Source organism: Lithobates pipiens, unplaced genomic scaffold (assembly GCF_037356315.1).
Source record: "Lithobates pipiens isolate NorthernLeopardFrog02 unplaced genomic scaffold, aLitPip1_a1.2 Scaffold_16, whole genome shotgun sequence".
NCBI lineage: Eukaryota > Metazoa > Chordata > Amphibia > Anura > Ranidae > Lithobates > Lithobates pipiens.
In genome coordinates this window covers 598,459,624-598,476,170 of record NW_027507748.1, presented here as the reverse complement: position 1 = coordinate 598,476,170, position 16,547 = coordinate 598,459,624, and the positions used below count along the sequence as shown (strand labels likewise).

At 48.4% G+C, this 16,547-nt stretch overlaps 1 protein-coding gene across 1 annotated transcript; it reads left to right on the top strand.

The window, feature by feature from the left end:
* Window positions 1–11,950: 11,950 nt before the first annotated feature.
* LOC143984191 (uncharacterized) lies at window positions 11,951–15,495 on the top strand. Its single transcript, XM_077484485.1, has 2 exons — window positions 11,951–13,532; window positions 14,608–15,495. Exons 1-2 carry the CDS (start codon window positions 11,951–11,953, stop codon window positions 15,204–15,206), a joined length of 2,181 nt encoding a protein of 726 aa, XP_077340611.1. The 3' UTR covers window positions 15,207–15,495.
* Window positions 15,496–16,547: the final 1,052 nt, after the last annotated feature.

Below are 16,547 nucleotides of genomic sequence, written 5' to 3'. Positions count from 1 at the left end.
CAGGTCAACATCAGCAGTTGGTGTATCATCGTGATTCAAAATAATCTGCACCACTGAACTCTGTTTTTATTGTTTTTTTTCTTTTAAATAAACAACTTTTTCATAATGTGGATATTTATTATTTACCCGGGCCACCTGTCTTGATAAGGGTTTTTTTTTTTATGAACTCTAGAAGGACCTCACAACATTGCTTTTCTTTTTTTTGTTTTTTGCTTAAATGGTCATTTTGCATAGTTAAGACCCCTTTCACACTGGGGCGTTTTTCAGGCGTTTTTCATGCGCTTTAGCGTTAAAAAAAGCGCCTGAAAGAAGCCGCAACTGCAATCCCAATGTAAAAGCCCGAGTGCTTTCACACCGAGATCCCTTTCACACTGGGGCGTTTTTCAGGCGCTTTAGCATTAAAAAAAGCGCCTGAAAGAAGCTGCAACTGCAATCCCAGTGTAAAAGAATGAGTGCTTTCACACTGAGGCGCTGCGCTGGTAGGGCGTAAAAAAAAGTCCTGCAAGCAGCTTCTTTGCAGCGCTTTTGGAGCGGTGAATACAACGCTCCTAAAGCGCCCCTTCCCATTGAAATCAATGGGAAGCACCTGTGAAACGCCTGAAAAATGCTATTGGCAGCAGCGTTTTGTGGGCGCTTTTAACCCTTTATTTGGCCATTAGCAGGGGTTAAAAGCGTCCCAATAACGCTTGAAAAATGCTGGTAAAGCGCTGCTAGTTTACGAGTTTAAAGCACTTGGGCTTTCACATTGGGACTGCAGATGAGGCTTCTTTCAAGCGCTTTACAGGCACTTTTTTTAATGCTAAAGCGCCTGAAAAACGCCTGAAAAACACCCCAGTGTGAAAGGGGTCTAAATGTTGGATTTTTTTAAAAAAACCTTTACACATATGCCATTCAATACCACACTTTTCTCAACATGTTTTGCTCTACTGAGCTTCTTCAGGAGACATTGCGTGGTGATTATAAAACTATAAGCAACAAAAAGTTGCTGTAAGTGCTCATGTATAGAGCTTATACTTTTTTGTATATATATATCCAAAAAAGAAAAAGAAAATATACAATATATTTATATACAGGGGAAAGATCATTATATTCTGGTCAGTATGAATCATGGAAAATGCACATCAAGAGAAAAGACGAAACAAAACAAAACAAAAACAAAAAACAAAAACAAACAACAAAAAAAGCCTTTCCAGAACAAAATTTCTCTAACGAAATATATATATATATATATATATATATATATATATATATATATATATATATATATATATATATATTTTTTTTTTTTTTTTTTTTTTTTTGAGTCACTGGAAAAAAATCCAAAATTGATAAGAAATAGAACCCCTGTATCTTCCCCTTTTAAACAGATATGTAGATGGGAACTATATTTTTTCTAAAGTGTGGAAAAACAAGAAATAACAATAAATAAAAAGCAATATTAATAAATTTTTACGCTCTCTTATATATCCATAAATTAAATAGATGAATTACCGTTTGCTTTTCAATAGAGTTGAATAAATGCAATTATAAATAATCACATCGTTCCTCAAAGGGATGCGGAAAAGTAAAACCTCAAATGCACTGTTTGATCAGGGGCTCAAGGTGCAGAGCTACTACAGCTACCGAAAGAACCAAGTCCTTCCTGAGTCAATGTGAAGTTTCTATAAATAAAAAAGATGCGTCAAAGATTCTCTCTATCTATATCTATTCTTTCTAAGGGCATTCAATCGTTAATAGATGAATAAATGCTTACCATAATTCCTTTATAAAGAGATTCTGGCCGGGAGGTAAAACAACCTTCTGTTTTTAACAAATTTGGACAGATTATGATGGAAAGCTCTTCCGTTTTGTAGCCCCACCCGGCGCGGCAACATCTGATGTCATTGCCACGCCATGGACACTTAGAAGGAGCCCCTAGTGCGCATGCACAAGCTGTCTATATGGCAAACTGCGGGAAGGAAAGACGGAACTACGTACATCCATCCGGTGGACATATTTAAAGAGGATGCCCAGTTTTTTCTCAAATAGATGGCCAACCTGGATGACACAGCGTCCAATCACAGGTGGCCATCTTGGTTATTACTTTTCCCTAAAGTATAGCGGAGGGCGGGGGGGTTAGAGGGTTTATTTGCCAAGACCCAATAACTAAGAGACTGGAAAAAACAACAAAATAATAGTAAAATGACTTTGTATATAGACAGACCTATAGTCGCAGATACCAACCAAGGATTCCAACAATAAGGGCAACAACAAGGATCGGGACATTGATTAAATCCCGAATCCTGTGTGCCCTTTGTGTCCATACATATCAGAAAGGGGAAAGAGGAGTAAAAAAGATCAAATGGGTAGATCTATTTTTTGTGTATGTATAAGAAACCATCTGTCCTTGCAAAAATACTGCTTTAATTACGTCAAGAATGGGTATATCCGAATATATCCGAATTAAAATATAATTTATATACTGGTTCTCAAAAATATTTAACATTAAATTTTTTATAATATTTTAAATTTTAAATTTTAATTTTTAAATTTTGTTCTGTGGCAGCTCTAGATCGTGCCTATCCAAGACTCAATACATTCATCACTGTATGGTTACTGCGGTGCGTATCATATATCTACATCTACAATTTAGTACTCTTAAGAAAAAAAAAAAATTACAAAAAAGGCTTGAAACTTAAAGCATCATTTAAGCCTGGAGATTTTAAAGCATTTTGATCCGAGATCCATTTTGCCTCACGTTGCAAAAGGATCTTATCATAGTCCCCTCCTCTTTCATGGGGGGGACATATTCAAGGGCAAAAAAATGCATCATTGTGTCATCAAACGCATGGAACAAACCCATGTGATGACTAATTGGCGTCTCCATCTTTTTCTTACGCACCAGGGACACATGGTCCCTGATCCAATGAAAAAATGGGCGTTTAGTCTTTCCTATGTAGAAAGCATTGCATTCACATGTCATCAGGTATACCACCCCAACGGATTGACATGTTGCCAAAAATTTAGGAGCATACAGTCGTCCGTTGGGGAGGATCACTTCCCTAGATGCATGGATGTATCTACAAAAAACACAATTGTGGCAAGGTCTAGTTCCCTTCCTATTAGCCATTTCATTCACAGGAGCAGTGTAGTGACTATGCACAATTTGATCTTTTATAGATCGTGATCTTTTAAATGTGATTTCTGGATAGTCCTTTAAATGTTTAGAAACAACGGGATCTCCCATCAGCAGATACCAATGCTTCTGTATTATATCTCGCATTTGTTTATGTTGTCCAGAAAACCTAGTAATGACCCTCACGCTTGTACTTTTTTTTCCCAAATCAGAGAGATTCAATCCTGTTTTTTTGCTCTCGGATATGCCTTTTTCAAACATTTGTTGCTATAGCCCCTTAATCGCAAACGATTACATAAGGCTTTAGCTTCTTCTTCAAAATGAACATTTCACTACAATTTCTTCGCAATCTAAGATACTGTCCATAAGGAATATTAGTTTTAAGGGGAATAGGATGAGAACTAGTTGCGTGTAATACAGAGTTGCCCGCAGAGGGTTTGCGGAACAATTAAGCCACCCTGATCTACAAAAATTTCGATATCCAAAGAAGTCAATCTGAGATGCCTGCACTTCAGATCCAAGTAGGCTGAAGCGTGGCACAGCAAATGCGATTTCCAAGAGCCAGGATACAGAGAAAGTTTCTGATAGCCTTCTTCATCACCTACATCATTGCCAGCTGTATCTGGGTCCAGAGTGGTGAGCGGGCATTGCCCATCTAATTGCAATTAGACACTACTTTCAGACAACAGTCATTCAGTTCAGCTTAGTGGTACTTGTAATGTTACTGGAAGTGAGTTCTTATACTATAACGAATGCTGTATGCAGACATCTCTGTTCTTATTGCTTTGCTAGTATCAGTAGTGCCGCAGGATAAAGATTCACTTAACCTCATTGACACTGTATATAGACATCTGTATTCCATACTGCTGGTATTTATAGTTCCTCTGGATACAATACCTTTCAAACAGCAGTCACAGCCCCACCTTGTGTTTATCTTACACAGGAAGATCCAGCATTCTCTTCTGGCTAAGTTCATATCAGCTCAACTGCTTTGTTCTACCATTAAGGATAACAGTTTTCTTAAAGTGCTAGCTGAAGACTGCAAGATTCATCTTTACTACGGAGCAACTATTGTTGCCTAATAAAGGTGATCCTTCAGGTAGCTGGACTCTGTTTAGAAGGAGCCAATCAAACCACGGTTATAAATTGTTCTTACTAAATGTTTATTTGCCTTGTTGTGGGCCTGTGGGTTGAGGTACAGGGAGGAGAGGTTTGACACAGCTTAAAAGGGTCAGTCCTCTGCCTCTCTACTACCTGTTCACATAGATATCATTGGCGTAAGCTGAGGTTCCATGGTGTTTAACTGCACCGTGTTTCCCTGAATCATTAATAGTAATCTGTCACTTAAACTAAGATTTTCATCTGATGTACATGTTTTATGCTGGAGATACAACCCACAGAGTCCAGGAGAAGGTTGAATGGTTCTTGTGTTGTAGAGTTGCATAGAAAAAGTTAACAAGACAAACACAGTCTGCAATCACTACCAATGGCTATAGCAACTGTGGCACAAACTTGGCGTGACCATTTCATATATTCATGAACTAGCAAACTCAGTAACACTGGTGGTACAGGTACAAATACAGTAATGATACTGTCCCACAGTATCTTACATTACTGAATATATCACATAGACATGGTCTACATTACCAGGTTCTGCATCTGCAAGTGGGGTGAAGTGGCAACACAAGCGGCTGTTTGAGGAGGAAAACAGAATCTATGCAGTGAGTCTTCCGGACGGTGGACAGCAAACAACACAGCAATGTCCCTAAGCTTTCCCTCCTTGTGCGGGATCCTTTCCCGGAGGCTAAATTACTGCCCCTGACAAGAGTGGTTCCTCTACCTACTCTAGCCACTCGCAGAATGTGCACCAACTCCAGAAGGGCACTGCTGTTTATTAGCACTGTCCACAGTAAAGATGTCCATCCAAGGTACTCAGGACTGCAGTGTCAAATCAGACCACAGCTCCCCTGATGACACCTACAGAGCCCGCAGAGAAACAATATTCTCAGCCTCCACTTCCACCTGCCCAGCAGCACAATAACCCTGCACCACCTTCAGCATGGAGAATAAACTACACCTCTCTACAAGCAAACAGTCCAGGGGTCCACCTCCCTTTGCCATCCCCCTTCCTTGTTTTTTTTGCTGTTTTATTGTTTTTTTTTGGTCTTCATAGGTTTTTTTTTATATTTTGCTAATGCCTTTTTATTTGGGGCCTGTACTGTACACCTATTGCTGAAACAGTCCACACTACCCTTTACATGTACAGTAAAGTATTTATTCTCATTATTGTCATAGCTGCCATTAAATTGAGGCAATCCTCTTTATTAAAAATATCAGGAAGGCCGAAAGTGAGAGGCAGAGGTTCTACTCACAGAGTTTGTAGGCAGGCAGTGAGCAGGTTTTGCAGGACATAGTGGAGGTTAGGCTGTACCATCTAGAGGCAGAGCACATCTGCCTTTTCTATCTCAGAATGGTTGTGCTATACAGCCACAGCACACACAGAAAGTAATTGAGTTCCTGCCACCTCTCCTGGCCTATTCCAATGCCTAATTTCTGTTTGCTGCAGGGTACATCCAGCTTTATGTTTCTTTATCTCTTTGTCACAATATTTGCTACCTCTTTCAGTGCCTAAGCATTGTAAATGTCTCAAGCAACGTTTCTGCAGCTGGACCTCAACTGCTAACATTTCTAAATGTTTTTTTCAGGGTAAATTCCGAGTTGCACCTTGAAGTCTTCAGCCTTTTCCTGTGATCCAACATTGTAAAGGTGCCACACAATGTTTTTCGGCAACTGCACCTAATGCTACCAAGTTTCTGTTTGCTGCAAAATAAATCCTTCTTTTGTTTCTTTTTTTTTTTTCAAATATAAAGTTTATTAAACCCCAACAGGGGAAGAGGACAGCAGTGTTACAACATTGACAAAGATAAAACTTACATCAGATGCATCCATAAATCTTGTGGTGCTGAGTATCAGTCAACAAAAAGGGGCCAGAACCAACTTACATACTACCTTAGATGCAATAGCCAACAAGTAAATTTGGTGGTAACCTGGCCATATAAGCCCTAGTGTTGATAACCGGTCTCTCTTCCCAAATTTTCCTTTTTCTACTTACTAACTGTAGGTTCAAGTAAGGGGAGGTAGGGGGGATAAAGGGGATAAACCACCCCGCGTTCAAGGAGGGATGGAAAGCCGGACGGGGGAGGGGGTGGGTCGAGGATTGAGCAAGGTAAAAGAAAAGGGGGAAGGGTAGAGGCGAGAGAATGCTCATTTTGAGTGGAGGGGGGAAGCCGCCACGACAGCCAGTGTGAGGGCCCGCTCGAGTCGGACCCCCAGGACTCCGGATGACCTGTCTCAGGTTGCTCAGCAATTAAGAATGCAAAAGGGAATTCCCTTCTGTTGAGTATATAAAGATATTCCAACCAGCCCATGTTTGTGTGTATGTCTCGTGTTTGTGTTGCGCCGTAAGAACTAAGTCTTCCAGTTTGCGTATTTCCTCCACCTTGCGGAGCCAGTCCGCCACCATCGGCGGACACTGCTGCTTCCATCGAAGAGGGATGCATGCTTTCGCTGCATTTAGTAGGTGGCGTGTGAGTGATTTTTTGTACTTCTTCATCGACATTGTCGATATGTGTAGGCAGAAGAAGGCCGCTTCGTCAGGGACTGTGTAATCTGTAAATAGCTGTGTGATACGTCGAACCTCCCTCCAGAAGACGTTCAATTTAGGGCAAGACCAGAAAATTTGTAAAAGTGAACCTTCCCCTGTCATGCACCTCCAACAGCGGTCTGAAGTGCCAGGGAAACACCTATGTAGTCTGGAGGGAGTGAGGTACCATCGGGACATAATCCTGTAGTTAGTTTCCTTCATCTTGCTGCAGATGGATGAATGGGCCGTGCGGTCTATAATTTTTTGTTGTTGTGAGGTCAAGAACGTACAGTTAAGCTCTTTTCCCCATTTGTCCAAATAGGGTAGTGTCGTCTGTTTCGTGGGTGTGTTAATCAGAGCATGTATCTGCGAGAGAAGTCTTGTAGTGGCGTCAGCGTCTAAGCAAAAGTCCTCGAAGGGCAGTAGTTGCCTATCAAATTTACCAGTTTTCGGTAGGGAATGTAAAAAGTGGTGTAACTGCGCAGCTTTCCAAAAAGAAAGCTGGAACCCCCAGGTGGGGTCCATCAGCTCAGGTATTGAGGGCCATCATCCGTTCCGTCGAAACCTAGCCGCATGATCACATCCCAACTCCCACAAGGTGTCAAAATTGGTTGGTGAGAGCCCGGGCGTAAAGTTAGGGTGCCCTAAAATCGGGTAGAGTGGAGAGTCCTCGGAGGTGAGGCCGAATTGTACCGCCGCCCTCTTACTCTGGAGGAACATGTTCCCTATCAGGGGGTGCGTTTTCAGGTCCTTAGGGAGTGAGTCATAACACCATAGCGCGCCTCTCAGCGTCACTGCGGTTTGGGCCTGCTCTACCTGTACCCAAAGCTTAGATGTCGCATTATGTCTCCAATCCAAAATCTGGCCCAAATGCGCCGCCATGTAATATTTTCTGATATCCGGTAACGCCAACCCCACATGTTGCATCGGGAGCGAAAGAAGGTTCCTGTTTATGCGTGGCTTCTTGTTAGCCCATACGAAACGGGTAAACAACGCATGCAGTTGCCTGAAGAAAAGGGGTGAGACATAAATAGGGAGGGCTTGGATCAGATATAAAAATTTGGGTAGTATGCACATTTTTAAGAGGTTGCATATGCCAAACCAGGAGTGCAAACCAGAGCCCCATTTTCCCAGGAGGGTCCGGACCCTCTTCAGGAGCGGGGGGAAGTTCAATGCAAAAGTGTTGGAGATATCCCTGGGTATCTGGGTTCCTAGATATGTGAGCGCCTCAGTGGTCCATTTAAAGGGGAAGTTCGGCTGGAGGGAGCTCATTTCCCAGGCAGACATGGCTAACCCCATAGCCGTAGACTTGGATAGGTTTATCTTAAGGTTGGACAGTGCCCCGTATCCGTCGAATTCTTTCAAAAGGTTTGGCAAGGAGATCCTAGGGTTCGTTAATGTGAACAGCAGGTCATCTGCATACGCAGCTATCTTACAGTCTACGTCTCCCACCGACACCCCCTGTATGTTTGGATTTCCTGTTTTGTTTCTTTGTGTCTTAAAGTTTGCAATCTTTTCTGGCGTTCAGGCATTTGCAAGCTGTTCCTACAATGTTTCCCCAGCTGTAACTCAGCTGTCAAATTTGTAATGTTAGCTGCAGGGTAAATCCTGAGTTGTTCCTGCACTCAAATTCTTCTGTGGCTATTGTCTTTCACATAATATGCTGTAATGTTTATTTTAAAATAATACCGGCTTCATCTTTTCCACTTGTATTGTGGCCTAACCAAGGTGTATACATTCTGTCCAGCCACTGTACAATATGCGTGGCTATTGTTTCTCAAGTAATACTTCTATTTCCTTTTCAAGATAAAACCTGCATTTTCTGTCCCTTTTATATTGCAGCCTAATCAAGCTGCTTGCATACTGTCCAGCCACTGAACATTATTTGTGGCTACTGTCTCTTAGTCTCATGTTTATTGCAAGATAAAACCTGCTTTATTTATGTCTATTCTATTCTTGCCTTTTTCGGGTGCTTGCATACTGTCCTGCCGCAAGCTAATTTCTATGAAACTTTTAACTTCAGTCTATATTTTGAATATTTTAAGAATACCTAGATATACAAGGATAGGAGGGGTCTTGGGGAATGCAAGGTTTTAGTTTGAAGTGCTTTTGTGCACTCTGTTGCCATTTTATTAAACTTTTAAAACAATGTAGTGTGGCACTGCCCAAAAAAAGCTAACAAACTATACTATTGGACAACTGGCAAATTTGAATGAAGTAGAGGGTTTTTGCTTTTTTTTTTGCAAGAGTAAAGTGCACAATCTTTGCATACTGTTATAGATAGAATCCCACACAACACAGTTTTTTTGGTTTACGTTAAATTGTATTTATTGGTTAACATAACAGCTGTTTATTCTGTATTTTACACAGGACATGATTTGAGTGTAAACCACCATCCTATGTAAGGCCACAAGGTCAGTACCCCAGCTACTATATTTGGTGTTTTGTACCCCTTTTATTTATACTTGTCATGCTGTATTGTACCTGTGCATGTAAAGATTTTTCTCAATAAGCCAGATTTGGACAAAAGGATAATGATTCATCCCCAAATACTTTATTGGAGTTCTCTGCCAAGTTCATGTTTTGCAGATGTCAAGCAGGATTCAATACACACCCCAGAAACTGAATCTGGGCACATTTTGTAATCCTGATTAGGCAGTAAAACCCTGATCAGTATAACAGTCCTTGACCATGCACCTTGGAATTAAAGTGATTGTAAAGTCTTGTTTTTTTTTCACTATTAAAATAACTAGCATGTTATACTTACCTGCTCTGTGCAGTTGGTTTGAAGCTCCTGGCCCCTCCCTCCTATGGGGGGCCCCCACAGCAAGCAGCTTGCTATGGGGGCACCCGAGCCAAGCTGCAGCTCCATGTATTCATTCAGACACAGAGATTTGGCCCGGCCCCTCTTTCTCCTGACTGGCTAACTGAGTTTGACATCAGCGGGAGCCAATGGCGCTGCTGCTGTGTCTCAGCCAATCAGGGGGGAGAGTCCCAGATGGCTGAGTGACTCATGGACATCGCTCAATAGAGATGAGGCTCGGGTAAGTATTATCGGAGCTGGGGGGGGGGGGGGCTGCTGCAAACAGAAGGCTTTTTATCCTAATGCATATAAAGGGAGCCCCGGAATGACACGTACTGAAGGGGAGGGGTAATGGAGGGGCGGGCATGACCGGGTGCCTAGAGACACCAAGACAGAGGATAGGTGGAGGAAGAGAAACACGCAAGGGGGAGGAGCCATATAAAAGGGGGGCGGAGCCGGAACGGGACCAGTCTCGAGGGGAAGACATCAGAGGAGGCAGTTTTCCAGCGCTGCTCCTCTCTGGGCAAAATGGCGGCGATCGAGCACGTGTTGGAGCGGCTGCGGGCTCAAGCGGAGGTGCGGGGTTCGGAGTGGCTAACCGAGCAGGTGGAGCGCTGGATGGGTGAGACGGAGGCAGGCACGAGTAGCGGGGAGCCGGTGCTGCGGGCCCGGAGGTCTCGGCCTCCGGCGCGCTTTTCGCCGGGACCCGCCCCTCGGCCACCTCGTGATCGGCGGAGCCCGGGGGCGGACAGGTCGGTCCCCCCCGCAAAACGGAGACAGCAGGACGATCGGGGCCTGGGGCGGTCTGCACGCCGCCGGCCTACCCCGGGGGGCGGGGCCACGGGCCAAGATGGCGCCGGCTCCCCGCCGTCCAGCCCGGCGACCGTTCGCGTGGGGGACCCCTGTGGGGGGCCCTGCACGAGCAGGGGGACAGCCAGCGGTGCGGAGGGTTCTGCAAGACGGACAGAGTCGGCCTACAGGGGGGCACGGGCGGTGGGTGGGGGGCGCCGGGCGGATGCGGGCTTACTTGAGGGACAGACTGGAGGACTGACGCCCAGGGGTGGTGCGGGGGGGCGCCCTAGGTCTGGTTCTCTACGCCAGTCTGGGAGCAAGGCCCCTGTGGTGAAGGATCTTCCCAGCCACCTGCTTGCTGCGGCCTCTGGGAGCGGATCGCCCAGGGGGCTTCTGGCGCCTGCGGAGAGGGAAGAGGAGGACCGGTCGGAGGGAGAACTGTCCGCTGAAGACGACGTGGTTCCCCCGGCGGTGGAGAGCGGCAACGCGGCTGCGGGACGTGTTCCTGGTCGGCCCGGTAAGTCAGTACCTACTGTTTTCTCTGATGTTTTGCAGGGGTTGCTGGGGGTGGTGCAAGGGGCGGCTGGTTCAGCGGTGCCTCCGGCGCCGCTGGGTGGGGTGTCGGTGGCGGGGTCGGGTCAGGTGGACCCGGGGCCCGCGCCGCCCATGCAGGGTTTGTTGGAGGGATTGCGGGCTTTGGTGGACAGGTTTGGGGGGGATGGGGGATCTCCTGCCCTGACGGCGCCTTGGGGGGCTGGTAAGGTAGCGGGGGCGGCGGGGGTCCCGCCGGGTGCGGGTGGGGAACCCGCGGCGTCCGCAACGGCGGTGCCGGTGGTGGGCGGGGGGTCCGGTGGGGAGGAGGCGGCCGCGACACCCAGCCGTACTGATGTGGTTCGGATTGGGGATGCGGCGCGTTGCGAGGTGTACGTCTGCTTCGAGGGACCGCTCGGGGCGCACCTGAAGCCGGAGGTGCGGGAGAAAATTGCAAAAGGTGAGTATGTGGAGATATTCTCGCTGCTCCCACTGGAAAAATTCAATTTGGATCGGGTCAAGCCCAATGACACGAAAAAAGACGATGAGGAAAAGAGGCGTTATAGGCTGATACCGCGTACGTTTGCGAATTGGTTGCAGGCGTTCGCGATTTTGGCGAGCGTCATCGGCGAAAAGAACCCCGAGCACTGCTCGGCGTTGTTTTGCTATATGGACGCCATTGGGGAGGCACACCGGGTGTACGGGGGGGTGGCATGGCTCCGGTACGACGAACAGTTCCGGCAGCGGAAGGCGGTGCGTCAGGAGTTGCGGTGGGATCACAAGGACATCAGCCTCTGGATGAGGCTGATGTCCTCCGCCCGGGCCCCGCCTCAGTTTTTTCAGGGGGGGGCCGGGGGTACACCCTCCTCAGGACTGTCGGCCGGAAAGAAGTGGGGGGTGTGCTGGTCTTTTAACGAGGGTGCCTGCAAGTTTGGAAGTGCGTGCCGGTTCAAGCACGAGTGTTCCGGCTGCGGGGGGGCTCACGCCCTGTCTCGCTGCTTTAAAAGGGGAAAGCGTCCCGGCGACGCTGCTAACAAGAGGGAAGACGCCGGTGAGGGTGGAAAGGATGCTTCCTTTCCTAAGTAGGTACCCGGACAGGGTGGCTGCGCAGCTGCTGGCCGAGGGGTTCCGGGAGGGTTTCCGGATTCCCTGTGACTTGAAGGTGGTGCCGCCGGTGGCGCGAAACCTCAGGTCGGCCTTGCAGCACCCTACGGTGGTGGACGAAAAGTTGGGGAAGGAAGTGGCGCTGGGTCGGATGGGGGGGCCGTTTACGGTTAAGCCGTGGGACTCGCTGGTGGTGTCCCCCTTGGGGGTTGTCCCCAAGAAGGAGCCGGGCAAGTTTCGGCTCATACACCACTTGTCGTTTCCAAAGGGGGGTTCGGTCAATGATTTCATTGACCCGGACGTCTGTGCGGTGTCGTATACGTCATTTGACGCGGCTGTTCGGTGGGTGCGGCGCTACGGCCGGGGAGCGCTCATGGCCAAGGCGGACATTGAGTCGGCTTTCCGGTTGCTGCCGGTGCACCCGGACAGTTTTCGGTGGTTGGGTTGTCACTGGCGGGAGCAGTTCTACGTGGACAAGTGTTTGCCTATGGGCTGCTCCGTTTCTTGCTCCGTGTTCGAGCAGTTTAGTTCGTTCCTGGAGTGGGTGGTGCGGGATGTTTCCGGCATTGAGTCAATCATTCACTACTTGGACGATTTTCTCTGCATCGGCCCCCATGCCTCCGCTGTGTGTGCGATTCTCTTGTCCACGTTGCAGCACATCGCAGGCGTTTTTGGGGTGCCATTGGCGGCCGAAAAGACGGAGGGCCCAGTGGGGGTGTTGAGTTTCTTGGGTATAGTGATAGATTCGGCGGCTATGGAGTGCAGGTTGCCGGACGACAAGTTGGCGGATTTGCAGCGGGCGATTCGGGAGATTCAGGGCCGTCGGAAGGTTCAGCTGACGACCTTGCAGTCCTTGCTGGGCAAACTGAACTTTGCGTGCCGCATCATCCCGATGGGCCGGGTGTTCTGCCGGCGGCTGTCGGCGGCGACGGCGGGGGTGCGGGCGCCCACGCACTTCATTCGGTTGACGGAGGAGCACCGGGACGACTTGGGGGTGTGGCATGATTTCTTGTCCTCCTATAACGGCAGGGCGGTGTGGATGTCGGGGCCGGTGAGCAACTTCGATGTCGCATTGGTCACCGACGCAGCAGGGTCTACGGGCTATGGTGCGTTTTTCCAGGGCAGGTGGAGTGCGGAACCTTGGCCGCGCTCGTGGAAGGAAGCGGGTTTCCTGGGTAACCTGGTGTTGCTGGAACTCTTTCCGATTGTGTTGGCTCTGGAGCTGTGGGGGGAGAGTTGCAGGAATTTGAAGCTGCGCATCAACTGTGACAACATGGGGGTGGTGCAGGTGGTGAATCGCATGTCTGCCTCCTCCCCTCCTGTTATCAGACTGTTGCGCCAATTGGTCCTTAGGTGCCTGCGTTTGAATGTGTTTTTGTATGCTGTGCATATACCTGGGGTGGAGAATGCCTTAGCTGACTCCCTGTCTCGTTTCCAGTGGGACAAGTTCCGGGAACTGGCACCTGGCGCGGAGGCAGTCGGGATTCCGTGCCCGGGGTGGATTTGGGCGCTGCCCTTGGAGTCGCCGCGGGCTGGATACGCAGGTCTGTAAGTGGGGCTACCTGGACGGCATACGTGAAGGTATGGCGGGAATGGCAGGAGTTGGTGCGAGAGGTGGACGGAACTGGGGGAGCCGGGGATGGGCGCTTGCTGGCACTTTATTTTGTGGTCCGGAACGTGGAGAGTGGGCGCTCGGCGGCAGTGATCGATCGGAAACTGGCGGGCTTGTCATTCCTTTTTAAGTTGTTGGGGTCGGAGGATTGGTCGAAGGGTTTTTGGATACGTCAGATGCTGAAGGGTTTTCGGAAGCAGTCGAAGAGGGGGGACACGAGACGTCCGGTGACGTTTGGGGTCTTGGTGGCCATTTGTGGTACATTGGTTTCGGTTTGCACGTCTCCGTTCGAGGTGCGGTTGTTCACGGCGGCCTTTTCATTGGCTTTTTACGGGGCTTTTCGGATTGGGGAGTTGGTCAGCCCGTCCCGGAAAGTTCCTGGGGGGCTGGGGGATCATGATGTTCGGGTGGCAGGATCAGTGGTGGAGATAACTCTTAGGCGTTCGAAGACGGACCAACGGGGTAGGGGTGTGAACATTTGCTTATTCAGTTTGGCAGGGTCACAGGTTTGCCCGGTAGAAGCGGTTCGGAGTTACCGAGCGGTTAGGCCGGGGAGTCCGGGTCCATTCCTTGTCCACGCGGACGGGTCTTTCCTGTCCAGATTCCAGTTCGTGGCGGTTTTCCGGCGAAGTTTGGCGCTTAATGGTTGGGAGGAGTCGGAATATGCTTCACACTCCTTCCGCATCGGGGCGGCCACAGAGGCGGCCCGGTGCGGGTTGGATGAGGCGGCGGTACGAAGGATTGGTCGTTGGGAGTCGCGTAGGTTTAGGTCATACGTTCGACCTCAGTTAGCGGTTGGGCGGTCCAGGGAGTGGGATGGCCCTTAGTTGTATTCCTGGTTGGTTGGTAATACGGGATGCGATACAGGAACCGTTCCTGGGACTGATGGAGTTTTTTCCACGGGGGTAGGGTTGGGATCTCCGTGGGGTGGTAAGGGCAGTGGTTAGTGGTTTTGCTGTGGGGTTATTGTTTTTCGGGGATCAGCAGGTTTTGGTTTCTCGTTTCAGATGGAGGTTCACCGCGCCTCGTTTGGATCGTGGGCCACTCCTACGTGTGTTGGGGGGCCAGGAGAGGAGACATGAGACCTGCGGGGAGGCAACTGGGGATTTCCAGGGCAGAAGCGGAATTGCGATGGTTGGGGATACCAGGAATGCGGTGGGAGAGGGTGGTGAGTGTGGTTGAAAGGTTCGTGTGGCTGCATGGGCCCCCGGATGTGTTGGTTCTGCATGCTGGGGGGAATGACCTGGGAGCCCGGAAAGTCCGGGATTTACTGAATGACATTAAGGCGGATTTTCTGAAGCTGCGTGCTAGGTTTCCCAGTACGATCCTGCTGTGGTCGGATATTGTCGCCCGGACGCAGTGGAGATGGGCAAGGTCAGTGGCCAGCATTCAGAAGACGAGGATCCGGGTGAATAAGGTGGTGGGGAGATTCGTGATTCAGAATGGAGGGCTGGTGATCAGGCACAGGGAACTGGAGTCCAATGTGGGTCTGTACCTAAGGGGGGATGGGGTTCATCTCACGGATGTCGGGATTGACCTGTGGTCTTTGGGTTTACAGGGGGGGATCCAACAAGCTTTGAGGGTGTGGGGTTGCCCTCAAGGGTAAGGTGGTCACCCTTTTCAGGCTGTGGCGTGAGATTTCTGGTGGTCTTTGACGGTGGCGGTAAAACAGAGGTGATATAAAAGGGTGGGGGGGGGCTCATTGGTATTATGGGCCCCTCAGTTGTATTCCCGAACGGTGGACGGAATACTGGGAGGTTTTTCACTGCAGGAATTGTTTGTCTCTGAGCGGTCACAGCGTGAGGCCTGGTATGGTAAAAAGGTAAAGCAGTGAGGTTGGTGTTTTTGGAATTAAAGTGGGTCACCGTCAGAGATCACCAGACTGGAGTTGATAAAAGTTGGTCAAGGTTTTGGTTTACAGTTGTAGATATATATTTATATATTTATATATTTATATACATATTTTGGAGGGAGTAAAATATTTTGGTTATGTTTAATAAAAGGCTGTTGTGGCCATTTTACTCCAAAGAAAAGGTGTGGTCTCATTATTATAGATATATAAGGGCTGGTATGGGACATTATTGAGAGGGGGACTGTTGGGCTACGCAGGTCAAGGGAGCCCCGGAATGACACGTACTGAAGGGGAGGGGTAATGGAGGGGCGGGCATGACCGGGTGCCTAGAGACACCAAGACAGAGGATAGGTGGAGGAAGAGAAACACGCAAGGGGGAGGAGCCATATAAAAGGGGGGCGGAGCCGGAACGGGACCAGTCTCGAGGGGAAGACATCAGAGGAGGCAGTTTTCCCACCCTCCCTCCCTACTGGATAGCATGTTTGGGTATGAGTTGTTGGTTTGATTGCTGGTGTTTTCGTTGTGTTTGTTTTCTGTCTTTCAGGTGCAGTGGGCTGTTCGTCACAACAGTGAAGTCGGCCCTTTGGGGGGCTGCTGCGTGAGATTTCTGGTGGTCTTTGACGGTGGCGGTAAAACAGAGGTGATATAAAAGGGTGGGGGGGGCTCATTGGTATTATGGGCCCCTCAGTTGTATTCCCGAACGGTGGACGGAATACTGGGAGGTTTTTCACTGCAGGAATTGTTTGTCTCTGAGCGGTCACAGCGTGAGGCCTGGTATGGTAAAAAGGTAAAGCAGTGAGGTTGGTGTTTTTGGAATTAAAGTGGGTCACCGTCAGAGATCACCAGACTGGAGTTGATAAAAGTTGGTCAAGGTTTTGGTTTACAGTTGTAGATATATATTTATATATTTATATATTTATATACATATTTTGGAGGGAGTAAAATATTTTGGTTATGTTTAATAAAAGGCTGTTGTGGCCATTTTACTCCAAAGAAAAGGTGTGGTCTCATTATTATAGATATATAAGGGCTGGTATGGGACATTATTGAGAGGGGGACTGTTGGGCTACGCAGGTCATGCATTAAGACAAAAAT

Excerpts from the sequence above, each read along its gene's own strand:
- LOC143984191 (XM_077484485.1), top strand. The coding sequence starts at position 11,951 with ATGCTTCCTTTCCTAAGTAGGTACCCGGACAGGGTGGCTGCGCAGCTG. Across the intron at positions 13,533-14,607 it reads GCCGCGGGCTGGATACGCAG|ATGGAGGTTCACCGCGCCTC; the intron begins GTCTGTAAGTGG and ends TTCTCGTTTCAG.